This window comes from Tupaia chinensis, unplaced genomic scaffold, assembly GCF_000334495.1.
Source record: "Tupaia chinensis unplaced genomic scaffold, TupChi_1.0 Scaffold000410_1, whole genome shotgun sequence".
Lineage (NCBI taxonomy): Eukaryota > Metazoa > Chordata > Mammalia > Scandentia > Tupaiidae > Tupaia > Tupaia belangeri.
In genome coordinates this window covers 2,819,056-2,844,508 of record NW_006159915.1, presented here as the reverse complement: position 1 = coordinate 2,844,508, position 25,453 = coordinate 2,819,056, and the positions used below count along the sequence as shown (strand labels likewise).

The window sequence follows — 25,453 nt, the reverse complement described above, 5'->3', positions numbered from 1 at the left end:
AGAAAGAGGGATAAAAATAATTCTAGGAACTAGAAATGGAAAATTTTTTATAATATGAATGATTAAGTCACTATGCAGTATATACTGGACTTGTGTCCATGGAAATGTATATATCAGCTGTGTTTGCTATGAAAATATTTAGATTAATTAAGGTCTTTAGTAATTCAATACAATGCGGGGGGGAAAACAGTATAGAAAGCAAACATAAATACCAGAGACAGTGTGGGAGGAGAGTGAGAGATGGCAGAGGGTAAGAGATAGGGAATCAAGGATGGGGGAAAAAATAAAAGCAAAACATACAGAAAACAAGAAATGGAAAATTATTTGCTGACAATAACATGTTTGTTGATGTGCTTGATTGAGACAATATTCAGTGTACTCTGGATGGAAAATCTCATTTTGTATGCTGTAATGATGTACAGTGAATGAATGCAAATAAATAAATAAACGAATGAAAAAAAGAAAAAAGAAAAAGTGTGTGGCACGTATACACTGAAGAATATTACTTAGCAATAGAAAAGAATGAGACCCTGGCATTTGATATAAAGTGGATGAATATGGAAGATTTACTGCTAAGTAAAGCAAGCCAGATCATGAAAGAGAGGCATTGTATGTCCCCACTTAACATACACCAAATGTCTGTATTCCATGGCAGAAACAGAAAGACTGGAATACATAAAAGTATAGAGAACAATTGTGGATACTAGAGACAGTGTTGGAGGAGGGTGGAAAATGGGGGAGGGTGAGAAGAAAGCAATTAAGGGGGAAAGAAAGAAGCAAAATATTTAAGGGACACAAAAAATGGAAAATTATTTGTTGATAATGTGTATGATAATACCTTTAACTGAACTAATATACAGTGTATTCATGCTGAGAAAATTCATTTTATAAGTTGTAATGATATATAGTGATTGAATTATAAAATTGGCAAAAATTAAAACATTTATGAATAAAAATAGATGAAAAAATTTATTTAATTTTACTTATCATTATTATTGTTTTAAAATTTGCTATAGGGCATGTGTCTTACCAGAGAGAGACAGAGAGAGAGCAAGGGAGAAAGTGAGAAAGGAAGCCATAAGGTCTGGAACACAAACCATGGTCAACCATGGGGGAATCTAGCACCTTAATTACCATGCCAACTGCTTGCCTCAACAAATATTAATTCAAAGTTTGCCCCTATGTTTTCACGTAGGCCTTCTTATTGTATAATAGATAAATCAGAAATAGTAAAAGGGAAAGCGCAAATTGCTTAGGAGTTCACGTAGAATTAATTAACTCTTGACCACAAGAGGAGGCATCATTATTGACCAGGAATAATCTCATTTAGTCATTCTGATCAGGAGTCAGCAAGGCAAGATTAAATTATATTCAGAATAATTTTCTGATAAATAAGATAAAACATAACCTTAACCTTAAAAAATTAAATTATATAAAGCTATTTTTTTTGGATAATAACTTAGCTACTAATAGAATAAAAGTTTTTACTTCTTGATGATTATAAATGGAAGAAGTATTACCTTATACTCAACAAAAATAGTTATATAAATTAATGCTTTACCAAAATATGTTCATCAGAACCAAAGTTCCACAGGATGTAATAAGTGTTAGGGCAAGAAAATTAGGTTTATATATTTTTAAAAAAAGTTTTAATATAAGTTGTCATTACAGTGACATCTGTTTTAATTTCTTGAGTGACATCATGAATTTTCTTTTTTTAAAAAAAGGATTATTTAATTCAATTTGTTATTTTTTTCTTTTTCATTTATTTATTTTTACATTTTCCCACAAACATTTACTTTACATATCAAAAAAGTTTTGCTCATACTCCATAGTTCTTGACAGTTAATAAACAACTTTAAAAATTTTCAAAGTACTGAATTTTAACAATAATGTTCAAAATATTTCTTATAATTATCTATAATTTTGTTTGTGACTCTAATAACAACAGAGATAGTATGGTTTTTAAATACTTTTGAAAAAATACTTACATGTCAACTACTCAAATTGTTGAAAAGCAAATGCCCAACACACAAGTCACACACAAACCTTCTCTATTCAGCCCTGCCTACCAAGTATTCTGTGATATACCATTTGCTAGCAAAGATCAGTCTCTTTCTTCCTTCAGAGTCTTTCTCAAGATGAACCTCTGGTGGGTTGCTCTTTTGCAATCTCTACTGATTACAGTGCTAGGCTGGAAAAGTCCAGATTGTTTTATGTTATAAATTCTTTCAGATATCTTCTCTAATCCTCTCTGCTAGGCAGAATTACGGTGCCAGGCCACCTTTCTAAGCTCTGTTGGCTTATTTGAGATCCACTTTAGTTCCATGATTTTCTGATTAATCTTCAGATATGACATTCCAGTCAAAGCCCTGTCCAATAATGAGTATTTTCTATTTCCAATTCAATGCAATAAGCATTATTGAACTTATGCAAATAACCCTTTTGCCACAAAATAAGAATACTCCCAAATATTTCCCAATTCCAGAGGGATCAGAAAGGAAAAGTTTGTTTCCATTTAAAGAAACAAACAAGAAAAATATTTTAACAAATTGCTGAACCTACCAACAACTCAAAAAGAAAGTAAAATGCTTAAATTGGAAAAATAAAGCATAGTAAAAAAAATTCAGTAATGTTTTTCTCAAAAGTCATAAAATTCTATTTTGCCAGTTCAATCTTATGTTCCAACTCTCTTCTATTGAATATGCTGTGTTACTGTGGTCCAATCTTTCCGTTTAAATCCTGGAAGTTAGCATTCAATGTTGTTACTGATATTTCTTGCCCCTAACATTCAATTGGTCATTTTCTTGGTTGCCTTTTGTTCTCTTATTTCTGTATGTGTCTTTAGTTTTCCTGGTAGAGTGCTCCTTTCAGAACCTCTTGAAGAGTGGGTCTGCTATTGGCAAATTCTTTCAGGTCTTGTTTATCTGAGAATTTTTTATCCTTTCTTTCCATATGAAGGATAATCTTGCCGAGTTGAGTATTTTTGGTTGAAACTGTTTTTCACTTCACACTTTGAATATATTTTTCCATTCTTTCCTTGCTTGCATTGTTTATGATGAGAGATCAGAGGGTAACCTGATTGGATAACCTGTATAAGTAACCTGACCTTTCTCTCTTGCAAATTGTAGTATCTTGTCTTTGTAGATTTGGCCAGTCTGGCTATATGTTGTGACTTGGGGAAGATCTTCTTGGGTTCTTTGTATGTCTTGAGTGTGGATATTTGAATGCCTCTCTAGATTTAGAAAAGCTTCTTCCAAGATTTCATGGGATAAATTATCAATGCCATTTTTAGTTTCCTCACCTTCTAGGATACCGAATATCTGGATGTTTGGGCGTTTAATGTTGTCTAGTATTTCTCATATAGTATTTTCATTGGGGGGGGGTATTTTCTCAGTTATTTTTGGTTGTTCTTTCTAGATCAGAGGGCTTGCCTTCAACATCTGAGATTTGATTTTTTGCATGGACTGATCTGCTTTTAATACTTTTCTTAAAAAGAATTATTTATTTAATTTTATTTTTTATTATTATTCAATTTGATGAGAGAGAGAGAGAGAGAGAGAGAGTGAGTGAGAAAGCAAGCCGCCAGGTCCAGGACTTGAACCACGGTCGGCCATGTGGGAGTCCAGCACCTAAACCATCACGCCATATGCCAGTCCCTGCTTTTAATACTTTTGAGGGAGGTTTTCATTTCTTGAATGGCATATTTCATCTCTAATAGCTCCATTTGATTCTTTTTTATGGTGTGTATTTCCTCTTTCAGATCATGGAAGAACTTCAACACTTCCTGAATCTCGTCTCTTTTCTCCTGCATTTTTTTTTTGGAGAGGTTTTTTCGCTATAGGGCATGTGCGCTCGCCAGACAGAGAGAGATATAGAGACAGAAAGCGAGAAATCACCCCCCGGGGGGATGGTCACGCCGCAATCCCTTCTCCTCCATTCTCCTCTTGGGATCTTGGGCACACACGCACGCACGCACACGGCGTGAGTTTTAAGCCACCGGGTCCGGGACGCGAACCACGGTCGACTACGTGGGAGTCCAGCGACATAGCCATTACGCTAACTGCTGGTCCCCATCTTTTCTCCTGCATTTTCTGGAATTCATTGTCTCTCAGCTCTTGCATTTTGTTTAGTTTTGTCACTATGAATATTCTGAATTCTCTATCAGACATTTCCGTAAGTTCTGCCGTACTGTCTGTGGATGATGAGGGCTTGCTCTTTTCCTTTAGGGGAGAGATATTGTCTTGGTTTCTCATGTTTCTTGTGCCTCTGCAGTGGTTTCTTGTTGTTCTGTGACAAAATTCCTCGTCCACTTGTATGAATATTTTGGGAGTCTAGAAGATGGAGTTTAGAACATAGCTTCCCAGAACAGGCCAGGAGAAACCTCAGCTTTAAAATGGCTTATTTTCTGAATATTTCGGGAGTCTCAAAAAAAATTAGGTTTTACGGGGCCAGCAGATGGCATGATGGTTAAGGATGCTGGAATCCCACATGGCCAACCACAGTTCGAGTCCTGGACCTGGCAGCTTGCTTTCTCTCTCTCTCTCTCTGGTCAAATTAAAATAAATAAAGTTAAATAAAATAATTCTTTAAAGAAATCAGACTTTACAGTCCAATAGGTTTGGGAAACTTGGATTAAGTAAAGTTATTTAAGTGGACCCTTTGTTATGTTCATGTGTGTATCTGATAGGAGACTGTCATATACAGATTTTCCAAACCAATTTGACTACGGAATCTTTTTTTATCATGTATCTTAGATATTTTCCAAATAGAACATTGGTTTTAGAAACAATAGCATAATGAGTAATACATTAGAAACATTTAGAAGGTTTCCTTATAAATTCATTGGTCTTTTAATAACTGGACATATGCATATCTTTTCATTTTATTCTTCCTTTTACTATCTGTTTTTTAAAAATGGATGCTCCAGTTTTGAGAATTTCTAAACTTATTTGTAAGAAATTTATACTTCATTATTATACATCAGAACCCTGTTTTAATAGTGTAAGACCAGTAGAAGACACTACTGTGGATCCTAACTGGGAATTTTCAAAAAATTCAATATATTTGGACTAGCGGGTGGCCTGGTGGTTAAGGTGCTTGATTCCCACATGGCCGACTATGGTTTGAGTCTTGTGCCGGGAGGCTTGAAAATCATGACAAACAAACAAACAAACAAATAAATACTTGTATGTATGTATGTATTAAAAAGATTCAATAGAAATCAATTTTACATAATAGTTGTCAAGAAAGAACTTTTCCTCAAAGAAAGTTGGGGAGGCTGCAGAAAAACAGTCGGAGGAGGCATTGTTCACATTGAATTCAAAATAGCACTGTCCAATAGAGCTTTCTGTGTTGAAGAAAACGTTCAATATCTGTGCTATATAATAGTACAACAGCCAATCAAATGTGGCTGTCAAGGACCTGACTTGTGGCTGAGATTATGGAACTAAATTTTTAATTCTATTTAATTTAATAGAATTTAAAATTTACTCAGATTTATGGCCACAAATGGCTGTGACTAATGTATTGGACAATGCAGATTAAGAATTAAAGCCCAGGCCCAGCCAGGATAGTGCACTGGACACTGCTGCTTGGCAGGCTGAGGCCACATGGGAGACTTGGTTTCAATTTCTGGCCCATACTAAATAAAAAAATAAAAGAGGGCCTTGAAGCTAGGCGTTTTGTTGCAATGTGCTGGGTTAACTTTGGAGTTGTGCAATGGGGGCACTTTACTTTTGGTGGAAAAAAGTGATAAATTAAGCCCATAGCAAAGTCTCTGATAGTTTTGGTCAGACTGTAGACATCGAGTGAATATACTCAATAATGTAGCATTTCTCTAATCAATTTATTTCACGAGAAGATAAAGTACAATGTTTAATATATAAAATTACAAAAATCAGAATATCTTTATAAGTTATATATTTTTTAGACCTTATAATTTTGTTTGGATACAGCTTTTAAGTTTATTTCTCCCATGGGAGAGTCCTCATGCTGTGATCCACCCCAGGTTTCAGCCAGCCTGGATCATGGGAATGTGAATGTATCAGCATATACAGGGAGGCCTCAGGACAGGAACCTGAAACCTCATGTTGACCCAGTTGCATTACCACTGTACTACACTGGCCCCTTACTAATTTTATTTTAAAATTATTTCAATATTTTTACTATTTATTTGTTACACAAATCTTTTTTTATTTGTAGTATTTCTAGAAATAATTTTACCTACAAGCTCAGAGGAAGTTAATTCCTTTAAAGAATTATTTAACTTTTATTTATTCATTTATTCATTATTTTAATTTGACCAGAGAGAGACATAGAGAGAAGGAAAGTGAGAAAGCAAGCCACCAGGTCTGGGACTCGAACTTGGGCTATGTGGGAATGTCCATTGCCTTAACCACCACACTACCTGCTGGTCCTAAAAGTTAATAATTTTAAAAATATTTTAAGAATTTGTTTATTTATTGGGGGAAAGAGAGAGAGGTGCATCTCCATTGAAGATGGAGCCACCTGTACACCACTGCCTGGCCTGAAAGTAATTATTTAAAGAAGGAAAAATGAGGATCCAGCAGCTGGCATGGTGATTGGAGCTCTGGCCTCCCACATATCTGACCATTGTTCAGGTCCCAGACCTGGCAGCTTGCTTTCTCACTTTCCTTCTCTCTCTGATGAGTGCACATGTCCTATAGCAAATTAATAATAATGATGATAAATAAAATTAAATAATTCTAAAAACAAGGGAAAAACAATTTTTTTCTCCTTCAGGTTATGTATCTTCAGTTACAGGAGGTAAAATTTTTATAAAAATACAAATCCTGGGACCAGCAGTTAGCATAATGGCTATGTTGCTGAACTCCCATGTAGCTGACTGAGGTTTGAGTCCCAGACCTGGTGGCTTAAACTCACGCTAGGCGCGTGTGCGTGCGTGTGTGCCCAAGATCCCAATAGGACAATGGAGGAGAAGGGATTGTGGCATGGCCATCCCCCCTGGGGGGTGATTTCTCTCTTTCTGTCTCTCTGTCTCTCTCTGTGTTTCTGGTGAGCGCAGGTGCCCTATAGCAAAAACCTCTCCAAAAAAAAAAAAAAAAAAAATACAAATCCTGGGGCCAGCAGGTGGTATGGTGGTTAAGATGCTGGACTCGCAGATGGCTGATCATGTTTCAAGTTCCAGACCCGGTGACTTGAAAGTCATACCTCGTGCATGTGTGTGTATGACCTAAATCCCAGGAGGCAGAGGAGTTGTGGTCATTTCTGCTTAGAAGGGAGTGATCTCTCACTTTCCCTCTCACTGTCTCTCTCCATCTCTCGAGGCCAAGTGCACATGCCCTATGGCAAAAACCTAAAAAAAAAAAAAGAAACCCTAAAACTCACAATTTTCCTATTGATGATAATTTTGTCAAATACAACTGAAAACATATGATTAAACACCTTTCAGATAGAAAAAAATATGTACTTATTTTATATAGCTAATAAAGGAAGAGAACATATTTGAATTAATTATGTATATACTGTTGGTTCTTCAGAAAAGTCATGACACATTTTTTTTACATAGAAAAACATGTAATAATATGTCATGACTTTTCTGATAACCTAATATTAATAATCAGTTAAATTTTTCAATTTTTTTCTTGTGTTGAATAAAGCAATATGCAATGAATGTGATATTAGCACTTCATGTGTACTTACACAATAATATCTTTATTCAGCTTCTCTTGAGACTGAGTACAGTTCCTATAATTTGCTGTAAAAAAGAAAGTTTTATAAATTATAAAGGAAACATTTGTAATTGGCCATATTGTTTCATAGCTGGTCCTTTGAAAACCAAATATACTGCATTCTTAAGAAAATGGACTTAGTGCCTACACAAAGACTTATGATCATCTTATTTTCTATTCGTTAATCTTTTGTAGAGCTTGAAATAGCAGTCTCTGTGTTCAAAAAGTATTCATGCAATGTGACAAAATACAAGAAAACATTAACCATGTAGCTCATATCTGGAAGAAATTCTTTAAGATACCTCTGATGGGTCAATAATCAGGAAAGTAATAGTAATAGAATTCTCTTTTCCTGCTTGAGTTGAAGTATTTAGAATTTCTTGAATTTCCTAGGGAATAATTTAGAAAGTCTAAGAAAAGCAAGAACACATGTTAAAGTTCTAGAAGTAGTCATGGGAAAAACTGAAAGGAAGCTCATTAAAGTAGGTTGCGTATAATGCAGATAGCAACATAATGAAACAGTGTTTAAAATAAGCCTTAGGTTACAATTTACTTTCCTATTTATCTTCTAGTAAAAATTATATCATACATAATTAATTAATATAACAAGGTCCTGATTTTATCAACAGCACAAAACCATGGTCAGTATCTACTATCAAAAGTCTCTTCCTTAAAGCTCTGTAATAAATATTTTTTTCTTTTTCTTCTTTTTTTTTTTCAGGGGAGACCACGCATGCAGTCCCCCACTACCACAAATTATGCAGCCGAGTTTCCCGCATTTGGGGAAATCTCAGAGGTCAGCACACCCGCAGTGCAATGGGTTAGCCTCGCCCTGGGAAAACCACCTTCGGGATCATGGTGTTTCCCCTGCCAGGTAAGTATTGTAATAAATGTTTGAAATGAATTAAACTCTTACATAGCTATTATATCATCACATATGAGAATATCTGTGGTATTTATATGCAATAATCATTTTCTCTTTATTCTATTTCTGGAATTGTGGTAGGAAGAAAATTTGAAGCAGCTTATTTTAAAAATGTCAAAACAGAAATGGTAGAAGTGAAGGTAGAAAATTTTAAAGAAATTTAATTGAGCTAATAATGACAATATACATAGTTTCAAAATGGCACCTATAATCATATCAAAATAGCATATTATCATACTAATAGAGATAGTATGTGTAAAAGTTTAATTCAGGCACAAAAATGGCCCCCAGTCAATGATAGTTATTACTCATGTTTTTATTTGTAGGAGCAAATAATGCTTCTTTCTTAATAAGTTGGAGATTCAGTCTTTGATATCCCTACTTCTCTTTAATATGTCATAATGTATCAATAATATCCATTAACTTATCTATTTCCATATTAAATCTCTTTATATGTTCACTACATTTTATAAAATATGCCATTAAATTTGAAAAACTAAAGAAACCTTGAAGAAAAACAAAAATAAGGATTTATAGCAGTATCAATCAGATGTGCACTGCCTGGCCTGTCTAGAGCAGGTAAGTATGACAGCTGCAGAACAGAGCTAATGAAAGAAATCCTGCCAAGCAGACTGCCTTAGGTTCCCGGGTTTATCATTTATTCGGAGACTTAGCAATCAGTAAATAGTCAATGAATTGTTGAATCTATTTGTTTAACAGCAGTTAATTTATTTTATTGAAATACAAAATTTTAATTTAGTTTATATCTTTAATTTAGCTTATATCATTAAAATATAAAAAACTTTGTAACAGTTTAGAGATGCGATCGTTGTATGAAAGAACATTGATAGAAGCAATGGATTTATTTCATTCAAACTTAAAAGATCAGCCTTTAGGTATAAAACTTGGAGAAGCTATAAATTAAGATTTAAAGTCATAGAAGGCACAGAGCTGGCATACTGTACAAAGGCACACTAGAGCCTAAAGGACAGTACAGGTTTTAATGAATCATTTGTTAAAATAAACAGCTATAGGGTTACTTCCTAGTGTGGAATTTAGGGGAAAAAAATGTAAAATCGAGGAATTATTAATATTGATAATATTCCCAGATTTAAAAAAATAAGTCATTACATGGAAGAGTAACTGGGATTTACATCTCAATAATAATGTTGCCTTGAAGGACATCACCCTGAAATAGGACACCACAAAGGATGTATGAAGGGTGTAATGTAAATGAGTAATATGAGTGATATAAAAACACTTTTTTTGCACACTCAATTGCTATATTTCTCTTCTTAATTTCAGGATTTGACTCCGGTGCTATAATTTTTGTCTTTTTTATTTCTGCTTCCTTGTTGTATTATGTTCTGTTGTGCCATGTGTATATGTGACTATTAAACTCAAAGTAGCTAGTAAGCCAAAGAAGTTAGCCTTTTTTTTAAATTTTTTTTTTTTATTTTTGGAGAGTTTTTTGCTACAGGGTGCGTGTGCTCGCCAGAGAGACAGAGAGAGACAGAGAGACAGAAAGTGAGAAATCTCCCCCCGGGGGGATGGCCATGCTGCAATCCCTTCTCCGTTCTCCTCTCAGGATCTTGGGCATGCACGCACAAGCACCCAGTGTGAGTTTAAGCCACCAGATCCGGGACTTGAACTGTGGTTGACTTCATGGGAGTTCAGTGACATAGCCATTATGCTAACTGCTGGTCCCAAGAAGTTAGCTGTTTTTGATGTCTTCTTCATAAAGGGTGCATTACAGATAAGTCTCCTTGAATGGTCCAAACTTTTGTTTAAATCCTGAAGTAATCACCACTTCTGATAGAATATTATTTGAATTCCTAGAGAAACAAGCTGACTATGGTGGGTCTCATGATTTTTTTTTTTTTAATTGCCAGAAGGTACACTCTGGCCATAAAATAAGGGAGCCAGAAAGAGAGAGAGAAAGAAAGAGACCAATCCCCAATGGGATGTGGTAGTACCACATTCTTTTCCCTCCTTTCACCATGTAGTCAAGATTGTGGGTGTGAATACAAATGTGCATGGTGTGTTTATCCAGCTACTGGGACTGGGATTCTATTCATGGTCAGCCATGTGGATTCTAGCTTCCTTAACCACTGAGCTATGAGGTCAGCTCCTTGGATGATTCCTATGTACCATCAACAAACCATCTTTGGACCTAAACTGTAACATTGGTACTCTTTTGGATCTCCAGCTTGTTGGTCTACTATGTATATGTTGGAATTCAGTTCCATATTTTATAAGACAGTTTCTTAAAATCTCTCTCATGAATGAAGGAGAAGTGATTGTAGCATGACCATCCCCCATGGGGGGTGATTTATTGCTTTCTGTCTCTCTCTGTGTGTCCCTCCAGTGAGTGCACACTTCTTATAACAAAAATCTCTCAAAAAACTCTCTCTCTCAGTGTACACACACACATACACACACACACACACACACACACACACACACACACACATCCTGTTAGTCTATCTCTGTAGAACCTTGGCTAATGACAGATTTTGATTCTTTGTTATCTAGCAGAATGTAAGAATGTATGACTAAAGTACATATTACATAACTCTTGTTTCACCATATAATAATATGCATTATAAGTTAATGTTTTTATTTATTTATTTAATACTTTTGCATCCCCAGCAATACAGAAAAGTACGTCTTATACTCACTGGTGTTGGTTTGGACTAGACAGCCACTAATAAGGTTATCACTCATTTCTCCTAAGACCAGTGACATGAAAGGAAGGCAGGTTCCATTTACCAATGATGCCAGTATTCCCAGGGCCATCAGTGTAATGTCCAGCTCATCAGCAAAGCGGAACTGAGGGAAACAGCACAGTAGCATTATGCCAAGAAACAGACTCACACCAGCCCACAGCTTTGGCCAACAAGAGAGAGACAGAGAGACAGAAAGTGAGAAATCTCCCCCCGGGGGGATGGCCACGCTGCAATCCCTTCTCCTCCGTTCTCCTCTTGGGATCTTGGGCATGCATGCACACGCACCCAGCGTGAGTTTTAAGCCACCGGGTCTGGTACGCGAACTGCAGTTATCTACGTGGGAGTCCAGCGACATAGCCATTACGCTAACTGCTGGTCCCTAGATAATTTTTTTTTATGAGAAAGGATTTGTGACTTTTTTTTTTCTAGAGAGGTTTTTGCTATAGGGCATGTGCGCTTGCCGGAAAGACAGAGAGAGACAGAGATAGAAAGTGAGAAATCCCCCCCCCCAGGGGGGATGGCCACACCACAATCCCTTCTCCTCCATTCTCCTCTCGGGATCTTGGGCACGCACATACATGTGCCTGGCGTGAGTTTAAACCACTGGGTCCGGGACTCGAATGGCAGTCAACTACATGGGAGTCCAGCAACATAGCCATTAACACTAACTGCTGGTCCCAGTATTTGTAACATCTTAAAAATAATAACAGCTGTTCTTACCAATGTAGAATCATTGGAAAATACTGAAATATAGGTAGGAAATGTCATTCATAATTTCCCATTACTCAGAAATAACTTCCAGCAACTTTTATGTGTCTCACACACACATTTTTTTTTAATTGAAATCGTTATATGGATGTTTTGCTAATTTTTTTTTCTTTATCCCTCATTGTGGGGTTTTGGAATACTTATGCTTTTTTCCTATTAGAAATGGACAGTTTGATGAATTTTAAAAAATTCTCTGTCCTCCAAATAATGGATGTAAATTATGAAACAAACACAATCATTGTATGTATTACTGACATTTTAAAAATGCTAATCTTTTTCTGTACTGTTCCAGGGTTAATATATATGCTGCCAAAGTGAGCACTTACTGACATTTCTTAAAATGTTCTGATACCCATATTTTCTGATTTCACTTACTATCTCAATAGGTCCAACAGCTTGCTTTCTCACTTTAGGCAGTTGTTCTTGTAGTGTTCTGGAGAATAAACGTTTAAAATGAAAAAAATTACAATCTGAATAGAATTAGTAAACTCTTCCAATTAAATTTTGCTGAAGTGTCCATTATAATCTTGGTAGCAAATTGATACCCTGAATTTTAAAAAATACACTTAATGATAGACAGTGAAACTATTTTTAGCATAATCACTGAGACAGTAAGTTGTTCCTGGGTATCCCTTAAGTTTTTTATGGTAGTAACTGAAGATATGTGTCTAAAGTAGAATTTAAATAAATTGTGGTAGAATACACATAGACTTTACCTTTTTTTAGAATACACATAGGCTACCTTTTTTTCTTTTGAAGAATTATTTAATATACTATTATTATTATTATTGTCATTTTTAAATTTGCTATATGGTATGTGTGCTCATGAGAGAAAGAGAGAAAGAAAGTCACCAGGTCTGGGATTGAACCATAGTTGGCCATGTGGGAATCCCGTGTCTCAACTACCACGTTAGCTGCTGGCCCCAGACTACCTTTTAACCTTATTTATTTATTTTTTTTAAGGTTTTTGTCATAGGGTGCCTATGTTGGCTGGAGAGAGACAGTGAGAGACAATGAGAGGGAAAGTGAGAAATCACAACCCAGGAGAGATGACCACACTGCAGCCCCTTCTCCTCCATTCTCCTCCTGGGATCTGGGGCACATATGCACACGTGTGAGCTTCAAGCTGCCAGGTCTGAGACCGGAATAGCAGTTGGCAATGTGTGAGTCCACTGCCTTAAACACTACGCCACTTGCTGGCCCCACTATTTAACCATTCTTAAGTGTTCAGTTCAGGACAGGAAGTACACACATTGTCCTATCATCACCGCCATTCATCCATAGAAACTTTGTACCCATTAAAAATCTCCCCTGTGCCTCTTCCCAGCCTCTGGCAACCACCATTCTACTTTCTGTCTTTATGAATCTGACTACTCTAGGTACATGATTTAAGGGTAGTCATACAATATTTGTCCTTTGGTGACTGGCTTCATGTCTTCAAGGTTTATTCTTGAATTATTTACTGAGCATGATATGGATAGCATGCATATTTCAGCTCTTGTTAAATAATGCTTTTGCGAATGTAGGTGTACATTCTATTTGGCTCCCTGCTGTCATTTTTTTGGGATATATGTCCAGAAGTGGAATTCCTTGATAATATGGAAACTCTATTTTTAATTTTTTGAAGAACCACTATACTGTTTACCATAGCTGTTGCCCAATTTTACATTAACACCAAAAGTGCACAAGGGTTTTAACTTCTCTATATTTTTACCAGCCACTTAAATGGTTTCCTATCTTGATAGTAGCCATCCTCGTGGGCATGAAGTGGGGAATTAAAAATTTTAACCTTTTGTAAAAAAATACTCAAGAGCAGCTGTGATTTTTTTTTTTTTTTGAGAGAGATTTTTGCTACAGGGTGTATGTGCTTGCTGGAGTGTCTCTCTACGACAGAGAGACAGAAAGTGATACATAACCCTTACCCCCGGGGTATGGCCATACTGTAATCTCTTCTCCATTCTCCTCTCAGGATTTGGGGCGCACGTGCGTGCACACACACACACACACACACACACACACACACACATGCCTTGTGTGAGTTTTAAGCCACTGGGGGTGGGACTTCAACAGCGGTTGGCCACATGGGACTCTAGCACCTTAACCACGATGCTTCCTGCTGGCCCTGAGCAACTGTGAGTTGTAAATGAAATGAATTTGATTACACATTAAACAACTGTATTCTGGATTTTGTCCCCTTTGAAAATTTAATTTCCTCGCCCACGTTTCAAGGAGATCCAAATGAAAGTTGAAAATTTTATTAATTGATTTCACAAAAATCTGTCAATTAAACAGCCACATACACACAAGATTATGAAACACTGAAGGAAGACAGGAATTTAAGTTTTTTTAATAAAGATGCCACATGATAACAAACTTCTGACTCTTCTGTATGGTTTATAACATCTTGTTTTGTCAGCTTTAATAGACCATAAATCACTTAATTTCATTGCACATAAGGTTAATATTTACTTATGTATGCACCAGTTTGTTCTGGGATGGGGCATAGATGACAAAAATTGCTTGAAGACTGTAAAGCCCCACAGCTTCTTATCTCATCCTTAAATGTGGATTTGAAGCTTAATATTTCAGGGAAAGCATTACTATCTCTCATAGACTTTCATAGAAAACCTTTGAGGACTTGTGTTGTCTTTAAAAGTCTCTTTTCTACCATCCTGTAGGATACAGAGGAAGTTGTGAGCCAATGAGCATACTTGGGGTCTCTTTGCCCTACTCTGTTCTTGGGCCATGTCCTGTCAGAATGGTGTTGCCAGGCAGTGCCAGGGGTTGGAGCCTGAGGCACCCATGGGAGACTGATGTCAAAGCTATCTAGGCAACCCACCAGGCCATGGCAGCTCTTGGCCTAGTGTGCTTTGTGAGGGTTTGCAAGCCAAAGAGGATCTTAGAGATACTGGTGGTCCAATACTTGAGTTTTGTTCAAACAAATCAGTGGGACCCAAAGCAGCCATATAATCATTACATTGTACCCCATAAAAATATATACATAAATGTGTGTGTATGTGTGTGTGTGTGTGTGTGTATTTGTCAATTAAAAATAATATAAAACAATTTTAAGAGGTTTTTGCTATAGGGTGTGTCTGCTTGCCAGACAGACAGAGCCAGGCAGAGAGATAGAAAGTGAGACATAACCCCCCGGGGGGATGGCCACACCACAATCCCTTCTCCTCCATTCTCCTCTCAGGATCTTGGGCACACATGCACACGCGCCCGGTGTGAGTTTTAAGTCACTGGGTCACTGGGTCCAGGACGCAAACCGTGGTTGACTACATGGGAGTCCAGTCACATAGCCATTACGCTAACTGCTGGTCCCAAAATAATATAAAATAATTAAAAAAATAAAACAATAAAACTGAAAAAGAAATGTTCCTGAGAGGAGTTTGCTTCAGCCTCAAGAAGTTCCTACTAGAGGTGTTCTGATCCGTAAGAAGCTGGTATGGAGGAAGCCCCTTTCTGGTTATTTTCTGCGTTAATGAGTCACGTGACCTAGAGGGATCTTTTCCAGTTTTAGAGAGTACATATCCAAATATAACACTATTATTATGGTAAAGGTAAAAATAAAATAGATTTAGACTACAGTCATGCATCACTTCACAATGGGGGTATGTTCAGGAAAATGCACTGTTGAGTGACTTTGTCACTGTGGGAACATCACAGAGTGTACTTCCGCAATCCTAGATGATATGGTCTATTACATACCTAGGTCGTGTGATATAACCTCATGGAACTACTGTCAGTGGTTAGTTTGTTGGCTGAAATGTTATGGGTCACAGACTCCATTTCCATTTTCAACCTCTAAATTGAAGAGTTATAGATATAGAAAATTGTGTAACATATATATGCACATAGATCTCTATTAAGTAAAAAAAAATAAAAATCTTTTATTCGACAATACCACATGAAATAAAGGATCAATAGGAAGTTGAAATGAAAATTGACAGGCATCTTTCCTCTAACAGGTAAGATGCAGAAGAGGAGATACCTGAAGCATTAATCAATAAATCTTATAGCTATTATACTTACCAAAGTCACCATAAAACCATTAGTAATTATGTTGAAGCTCAGTAAAATGCAATTACTATGTTATTTTTGAAGAAAATAAACATTTTTAAAAATATTTAATTTTATTTATTCTTCTTATTTTTTTAAAAAATTTGCTACAGGGCACATGTGCTCACCAGAGAGAGACAGAGAGAAAGAGGAAAAGCGAAAAAGCAAGCCACCAGGTCCAAGACTTGAACCGTAGATGGCAATGTGAGAGTCCAGCACCTTAACCTTCATGCCACCTGCTGGCCCAATCATAAACATTTTTACTACAGCTGTGAAAATGTTATATTCGAAGCTTTTATTTTATTTATTCTTCAATTTTTGCCAGCGGGTGCGTGCACTTGTGAGAGGTCAGGTAGTGAGAAAGCACCTCCTCACCCCACCCCCCTCATGGGGTATGGTCTTGTCACAATCTCTTCTCCATTTCTCCTTTTGGGATTTTGGGCATGTACACACACACACACACACACACACACACACACACACAGTGTATTTTTAAAACTGCTGGGTCCGGGACTCAAACCATGTAATTGGTCACATAAAATTCAGCCACCTTAACCACAACCTACAAAGAGTAATACTCTCGTAGAATTTAGGTAGTGCTTACTCATTTCTCTGATAATTTTTTTGCATTCCCTTCAGCCCTTTCCGAATTTGCCATCTTATTTACAATTATATTCTGAGATAACATATTAACAAATGTATGAGTATGAGAAATTTGATCACTTAATCAATATAAAGCATTTTTTCCATCCCTAAATGCTTCCAAAAAGACAAGCTGCTCAAATTTTTACACTGTCCAGCCTGCAAACTCAACTGAAGTTTCCCAATAAGTAGTTCATACATTTATATTTTTTGATGAAATTTATAACTTCTTTGCTTCATTCTGGGCTTAGAATAGGAGTTAATGAAAATTTTAGGATTGACTTAAAAGGAAAGTTGGATTACTTGGAAAATGTACGGTTTGTCAGGACATTGGCCTTTATTCCTGTCCTACCATTGGTTTGGTTGCAGTTGATGAGAAACTTTAATTTACCTTATGCTTAGTTTTCTTTTTCTGTAAAAAACCCAATGCAGTAGTTCCTGTTAGGCAGCAGTTTGAGGGAATAGGAATTTCTAGTTGATCAAATATAAGATATTAGAGCTTTCATATTTATATATTAAGGTTTGTTAAATTAGAATGTTTTGAAAATGTACTCATCATTAAAACTATATTAAGCATAATACATTCTTCCTTTGGATGATAATTTGAGGTCTTAGCTTGTTTTAGATCATAATTATGTTAATTATTTCATTACTAATGTATAGAGATGTTTATGACTCACTCTCATTTGTTAGGCCATTTGAGCATATTACCCTATACTGAGATGATTATAAAGAGATGGATTTACACTCTAGAGTGAATTAGTAATTAATCAAATAGTACCTAAGTATATGAAAGCTAGCGAATTCTTAAATAATAAGCTTCTCTAAGAAGGAAGGAGTTTCAAAGGGTTAGAAATGTTTTTAGTGCGAAGAAGGAAGGCATGATACAAATACAGTCATCCATTAATTTATTCTTTTTCAGAAGTTAAGGGTTATAACGTTGTATAGAAGATATTTATAGCTGCAATACTGACTTTCCAACATCTCCAATAATTTGATATACATGAGAGAAAAGTAGTAAAATAGAAAAGTAAGATAATGTTTGACAAACATTAGTAATTTTCACTTAAAAAATTTAAGTTCTGTAATAAAACTCATACATTTATAAAAAAGAAATCAAAATAATTAGAGCTCACCTTGGTAAGTGCATGATGTGTTCAGGTACACTAAAATCATGTGTGGTTTCTTTTCTCAACAAATAACTAAGTGCTTTATCAAGCTTCTTATCTGATTGCGCTGTGAAATCTGATTACAAAACTGATGAATTTCCAGGTGAAGCACACTGCGTTCTTCATGTCATACTGCACTTGGGAAGCAAGGTAAGAACAGAAAACTCACTGAACCAAATCAGTGCTCTTTTAGAAGACCTGTGGCGTCTGTATATGTAGTTTTCTATTGTTCAGTCTTTTTAGTTACTTAGCTGAATTAGTAGCTATTGACTTAATAGGCAAAATAAATGCCTTTAATAAGTCAATGGCACTTTTGCACAACAATACTTTATACAAGGCATTAATTTTATTACTTTGTTATTGCTCCCTGAAAATAATCACCTCTTCTGATTTCCTTTTGTTCTTCGCTCAGATCCATATTGTGTTCAGTGGTGCATTCTGCCTTATAATATAAATCTTAGTTACACTATTGGATTACAAGTATCTATTTTTTCATGAATTTAATTTAGAAAAATAAGTAAAAAGCGTATATGATGTGCCAGCTTCTAGTTTAGAAGAATCAAAAGGTTCCCTTTTCCCCAGAAACTCATGTATTTTATTTTTTCCTCTCTATTGCAGTCTTAGTACTCAGCATGGTCCCAAGTCCAGCAGCATAGGTAGCACCTGGAACATTACTAGAAACGTAGAATTAAAATGAGTCTTTTTAGGGTTGGTCCTGTGGTTTAGTGGTGGAGGGAGCCAAGTCCCACATGGCCAACTATAGTTGAATCCCAGCCCCAGAGGCTTATAAAACATGCTGGGCACGTGTGCCTGCCTACACAAAATCCCTACAGGATGGAGAAATGGAGGAGAAGGGATTGGGGCATGACCACACGTCACTGGAGTATGTTTTCTCCTCTGTTTCTCTCTCTAGGAGGTACCGGTGCACTCTGGCAATTAAAAAGTCTTTTAATTGTGTCAAAATATCATAACATAAAACAGCATTTTAACTATTTTTAAGTACCCATCAGTGGCATTAACTATATATACAATATGCGTAGCCATTATCACTATCTGTCTGCAGAACTTTTTTGTTATTTCAAACAGAAACTCTGTGCTCATGCTCCCTCCTCCCTCTGCCCCTGGTAACTTCTATTTTCTATTTTTATATATTTGCCTATTCTAAGTATCTTATTTATATAGAATTGTACAATATTTGCCCTTTCTCATTTGGCTTGCTTCACTGAGCACAGTATTTTCAAGGTTCATCCATGTAACAGAATTTCATTCCCATTTAAGGCTGAATACTAGTGTACGTATATTCTACATTTTGTTTATCTATTTATCTGTTGATGGATAGTTAGATTATTTCCATCTTTGGCTATTGAGAAAAATACAGTTATGACTATTGGTATGCAAGTATTTGTCTGAGCAACTTCTTTGTAATTCTTTTGTCTAGGGTCCAGCAGGTGACCAGGTGGTTAAGGTGCTGAACTCCCACATGGCCGACCATGGCTCGGGTCCTGGACCTGGCAGCTTGAAAATCATGCTGGGTTCATGTTCTTGCATGCACAAATCCCAAGAGGAGAATGGAGGAGAAAGGATTGCAGTGTGGCCATCTCCTGTGGGGGGTAATTTCTTATTTTCCCTTTCACTGTCTCTCTGTCTCTATTTTTCTCTCTCCCTGGTGAACATAAATGCTCTATGGCAAAAATCTGAAAACAAACAAACAGCTCCCCCCTCAAAAAAAATTGTTTTGGCTATGCACTTAGAAGTAGATTTGCTGGATCATATGGTTAGTCTGTTTATCTTTTTGAGAAATTGTCATAGTGTTTTTCACAGCAGCTCACCATTTTTCATGCTACCAGAAATGCATAAGAGTTTGAATCTCTCCACATCTTCACTAACAGTTGTTTTTTTTAAAGAATTATTTTAATTTTTAAATTTTATTTTTTCATTTATTTTATTTTAATTTGACCAGAGAGAGAGAAAGAGAAAGTGAGTAAGCAAGCTGCCAGGTCCAGGACTCAAACCATGGTCAGCCATGTGGAAGTGTCCAGTGCCTTAACCACCACACCACCTGCTGGACCCAACAGTTGTTATTTTCTGGTTAATTGGTAACAGTAAACTTAATGGCTATAAAATGATTACACATTGTGTTTGTGAGAGAGAGAGAAAGAGAAAGTGGGAAAGTAAGCTGCAGGGTCTAGGTCTCACTCAACTGCAGTAGGTCTTGTGGGAGCACCTTAACCACCATGCCATCTGCTGGCCCCTATATTGAACAGCTTTCATGTATTCACTAGCTATTGGTATATCATATTTGCAGAAATGTTTGTTTATACTCATTGTCCTTTTTTTGTTATTGTTTTGTTTTAATTTTGTTACAGGGCTCATGTGCTCACCAGAGAGAGAGAGAGAAAAAATGTGAAATCACCCCCCAGGGAGGATGACCATGCCACATTCCCTTCTCCTCCATTCATCTCCTGGGAGTTTATGCATGCATACATACATGCCTGACTTGATTTTCAAGCTACTGGGTCTGGGACTCAAACCACTGTCCACCATGTGGGAATCCAGCACCTTAACCACCATGCCGTCTACTGCCCATTCCCTCATAGTCCATTTAAAAAAATAATTTTTTCTGTGATGTTCAGTGAATGTAAAACAAATAAATAAATTTTAAAAATAAAAAATATATTTTTAGTTGAGTTGTAATGGTTCTTTATGTATTTTGGATACTAATCCCTTATCAGATATATAATTTGCAAATATATTATCCTATTTTGCGGGTTATCTTTTTATTCTCATGATAGTATTCATTGATGCACAAGTTTTTGATTTTGAGAGAAAGTTATTTTTTTTTTATTTTGTTGCTTGTGTTTTTGGTATAATATCCAATAACTAATCATCAAATCAATGCCATATAAATTTCCTCTATGTGTTCTCTTAAGAATTTGATGGTCTTAACACTTACATTTAGGTCTGTGATCCATTTTGAGGTAATTTTTGTATATAGTGTAATGTAAGGATCCAACTTAATTATTTTGGATGTGGATACTCAATTTTACCAACACCCTTTGTTGAAAGTCTTTTTCCCATTGATGGGATGGCCTTGGCATCCTTGTCAAAAATCATTTTACTATATATATGAATAGAATATTTCTAGGCTCTCTGTTCTATTCCATTGACCTATACATATGTCCATATGCCAGTATCACTCTGTTTAAATTACTGTAGCTTTGTCATAAGTTGAAAATAGGAAGTGTGAGTTCTCTACTTTTTTCTTCTTTTTCAAGATTTTTTTTTTTTTTCTGCTTCGGGTTTCTTGAGATTTCATAAAAATTTTAGGATAGGTTTTTCCATTTCTGCAAAAAAAATGTCATTGGTTGGGGACCAGCATTTCGCGTAATGGCTATGTCGCTGGACTCCCACGTAGTCGACCGTGGTTCGAGTCCCGGACCTGGTGGCTTAAACTCACACCAGGCGTGTGTGCATGCGTGCCCAGGATCCCAAGAGGAGAATGGAGGAGAAGGGATTGCGGCATGGCCATCCCCCCAGGGGGGGTGATTTCTCGCTTTCTGTCTCTCTGTCTCTCTCTGTCTGTTTGGCGAGCGCACGCGCCCTATAGTGAAAACAGAACAAAACAAAACAACAAAAACAAAAACAAAACAAAACAAAACAAAAACAAAAACAAAAAATCTCTCCAAAAAAATGTCATTGAGTTATTTGATAGAGATTGCATTGAATCTGTAGATCACTTTGGGTAATATTGTAATTTTAACCATGTTAAGTATTCCAGTTTATGAATGTAGGATGTCTTTCCACTTATTTTGTGTCTTTTACAATTTCATTCAACAATGTTTTATTACATTTCTTTCGTCTCTTTGGTTAATTTTATTCCTAAATATTTTATTCTTAGTTTGTTGAGTGTTTTAATTATGAAACATTGTTGAATCTTGTCAAATATTTTTGTCTGTGTCAATCAGTATAATCACATTTTTCCCTTTATTCTATAAATGTGTTGCAGTACATTAATTTTCATATCTTGAACTCTGTTTTCAATTTTGAGAATTAAATTATTTTTAAAGAATTATTTTAATTTTTAAATTTTATTTTTTCATTTATTTTATTTTAATTTGACCAGAGAGAGAGAAAGAGAAAGTGAGTAAGCAAGCTGCCAGGTCCAGGACTCAAACCATGGTCAGCCATGTGGAAGTGTCCAGGGCCTTAACCACCACACCACCTGCTGGACCCAACAGTTGTTATTTTCTGGTTAATTGGTAACAGTAAACTTAATGGCTATAAAATGATTACACATTGTGTTTGTGAGAGAGAGAGAAAGAGAAAGTGGGAAAGTAAGCTGCAGGGTCTAGGTCTCACTCAACTGCAGTAGGTCTTGTGGGAGCACCTTAACCACCATGCCATCTGCTGGCCCCTATATTGAACAGCTTTCATGTATTCACTAGCTATTGGTATATCATATTTGCAGAAATGTTTGTTTATACTCATTGTCCTTTTTTTGTTATTGTTTTGTTTTAATTTTGTTACAGGGCTCATGTGCTCACCAGAGAGAGAGAGAGAAAAAATGTGAAATCACCCCCCAGGGAGGATGACCATGCCACATTCCCTTCTCCTCCATTCATCTCCTGGGAGTTTATGCATGCATACATACATGCCTGACTTGATTTTCAAGCTACTGGGTCTGGGACTCAAACCACTGTCCACCATGTGGGAATCCAGCACCTTAACCACCATGCCGTCTACTGCCCATTCCCTCATAGTCCATTTAAAAAAATAATTTTTTCTGTGATGTTCAGTGAATGTAAAACAAATAAATAAATTTTAAAAATAAAAAATATATTTTTAGTTGAGTTGTAATGGTTCTTTATGTATTTTGGATACTAATCCCTTATCAGATATATAATTTGCAAATATATTATCCTATTTTGCGGGTTATCTTTTTATTCTCATGATAGTATTCATCAATGCACAAGTTTTTGATTTTGAGAGAAAGTTATTTTTTTTTTATTTTGTTGCTTGTGTTTTTGGTATAATATCCAATAACTAATCATCAAATCAATGCCATATAAATTTCCTCTATGTGTTCTCTTAAGAATTTGATGGTCTTAACACTTACATTTAGGTCTGTGATCCATTTTGAGGTAATTTTTGTATATAGTGTAATGTAAGGATCCAACTTAATTATTTTGGATGTGGATACTCAATTTTACCAACACCCTTTGTTGAAAGTCTTTTTCCCATTGATGGGATGGCCTTGGCATCCTTGTCAAAAATCATTTTACTATATATATGAATAGAATATTTCTAGGCTCTCTGTTCTATTCCATTGACCTATACATATGTCCATATGCCAGTATCACTCTGTTTAAATTACTGTAGCTTTGTCATAAGTTGAAAATAGGAAGTGTGAGTTCTCTACTTTTTTCTTCTTTTTCAAGATTTTTTTTTTTTTTCTGCTTCGGGTTTCTTGATATTTCATAAAAATTTTAGGATAGGTTTTTCCATTTCTGCAAAAAAAATGTCATTGGTTGGGGACCAGCATTTCGCGTAATGGCTATGTCGCTGGACTCCCACGTAGTCGACCGTGGTTCGAGTCCCGGACCTGGTGGCTTAAACTCACACCAGGCGTGTGTGCATGCGTGCCCAGGATCCCAAGAGGAGAATGGAGGAGAAGGGATTGCGGCATGGCCATCCCCCCAGGGGGGGTGATTTCTCGCTTTCTGTCTCTCTGTCTCTCTCTGTCTGTTTGGCGAGCGCACGCGCCCTATAGTGAAAACAGAACAAAACAAAACAACAAAAACAAAAACAAAACAAAACAAAACAAAAACAAAAACAAAAAATCTCTCCAAAAAAATGTCATTGAGTTATTTGATAGAGATTGCATTGAATCTGTAGATCACTTTGGGTAATATTGTAATTTTAACCATGTTAAGTATTCCAGTTTATGAATGTAGGATGTCTTTCCACTTATTTTGTGTCTTTTACAATTTCATTCAACAATGTTTTATTACATTTCTTTCGTCTCTTTGGTTAATTTTATTCCTAAATATTTTATTCTTAGTTTGTTGAGTGTTTTAATTATGAAACATTGTTGAATCTTGTCAAATATTTTTGTCTGTGTCAATCAGTATAATCACATTTTTCCCTTTATTCTATAAATGTGTTGCAGTACATTAATTTTCATATCTTGAACTCTGTTTTCAATTTTGAGAATTAAATTATTTTTTGTAATGTTGTTTAATCCTTTGCTGAATATGGTTTGCCAGTATTTTAAACAGGGATTTTGTGTAAATAGTGACAATTGATTCATTATTTTTCTCGTCTTGTGGTGCTTCTGGCTTTGGTGTCAGTGTAGTTTTGGCATTAAAGAATGAATTAAGAAGCTTTATCTTGGGGCCAGCAGATGACTTAATGTTTATGTTGCTCAATTCTCATGTCGGCGACTGTGGTTCAAGTTCCAGACCTGGTGGCTTAAAACTGGATCTCCACTTGCAGAAAGATTAATATGAACCCCTGCCTCTCACCTTTGACAAAAATCAAGTCAAGATGGATCAAGAACTAAATCTAAGACCTCAAACTATAAAACTGCTCCTGGAAAACACCGGGGAAAATCTGGGAGACATTGGGGTAGGGAAAAACTTCTTAAATAAGACTCCCAAAGCACAGTCAATAATCCCAAAAATAGACAAGTAGGATTACATCAGACTAAGAGGTTTCTGCATGGCAAAAGACACAGTGATTAGTGTGAATAGACAGCCCTCAGAATGGGAAAATACTTTTGTAAACTATGTGTCAGATAAGGGACTGATAACCAAAATTCACAAGGAACTCAAACAGCTGTTCTGAAAAACAATCAATCTTAAGAATGAGTTGAAAAAAAAACACTCTCTAAAGATGACATTCGAAGAGCTAAAAGGCATATGAAAAAATGCTCAGCATCTCTCATTGTAAGAGAAATGCAGATCAAAACCATGAGATATCACCTAACCCCAGTCAGAATGTCTAAGATTAAAAGAAAAAAAACAAAAATGATAAGTGCTGGCAGGGGTGTGGTGAAAAGGGAACTCTTGCCCTGCTGGTGGGAATGTAAATTGGTCCAACCACTGTGGAGAACAATTTGAAGATTCCTTAAAAATCTACAAATAGAACTACCATATGATCCAGCAATCCCACTCCTTGGTATCTACCCAAAGGAGAGAAGAATACTTAATCGGAAAAGTGCTTGCACATCGATGTTTATTGCGGCACTTTTCACGATTGCTAAGTCATGGAAACAACCTAAATGCCCACGAACTGATGAATGGTTAGAAAAACTGTGGCACATATACTCAATGGAATACTATTCATCCATAAAAAACAACAAAACCCTGGCTTTTGACAGGAAGTGGATGAATATGGAAGACTTACTGCTGAGTGAAGCAAGCCATGCTATGAAGGAGA

General features: G+C 36.1%; 1 protein-coding gene and 1 non-coding gene across 2 annotated transcripts in view; both read right to left on the bottom strand.

Moving 5' to 3' along the window:
* Positions 1 to 16,860, bottom strand: part of ABCB5 (ATP binding cassette subfamily B member 5) — a 170,276-nt gene extending 153,416 nt beyond the window's left edge. Inside the window, 5 exon segments of the mRNA XM_027774185.1 lie at positions 7,687 to 7,741; positions 11,322 to 11,472; positions 12,513 to 12,570; positions 16,807 to 16,838; positions 16,840 to 16,860. Of these exon segments, the coding sequence (XP_027629986.1) occupies positions 7,687 to 7,741; positions 11,322 to 11,472; positions 12,513 to 12,570; positions 16,807 to 16,838; positions 16,840 to 16,860 (317 nt within the window).
* LOC114008891 (U1 spliceosomal RNA) lies at positions 8,434 to 8,597 on the bottom strand. Its single transcript, XR_003550378.1, has one exon. It is a non-coding gene; the product is annotated as a U1 spliceosomal RNA (small nuclear RNA).
* Positions 16,861 to 25,453: the final 8,593 nt, after the last annotated feature.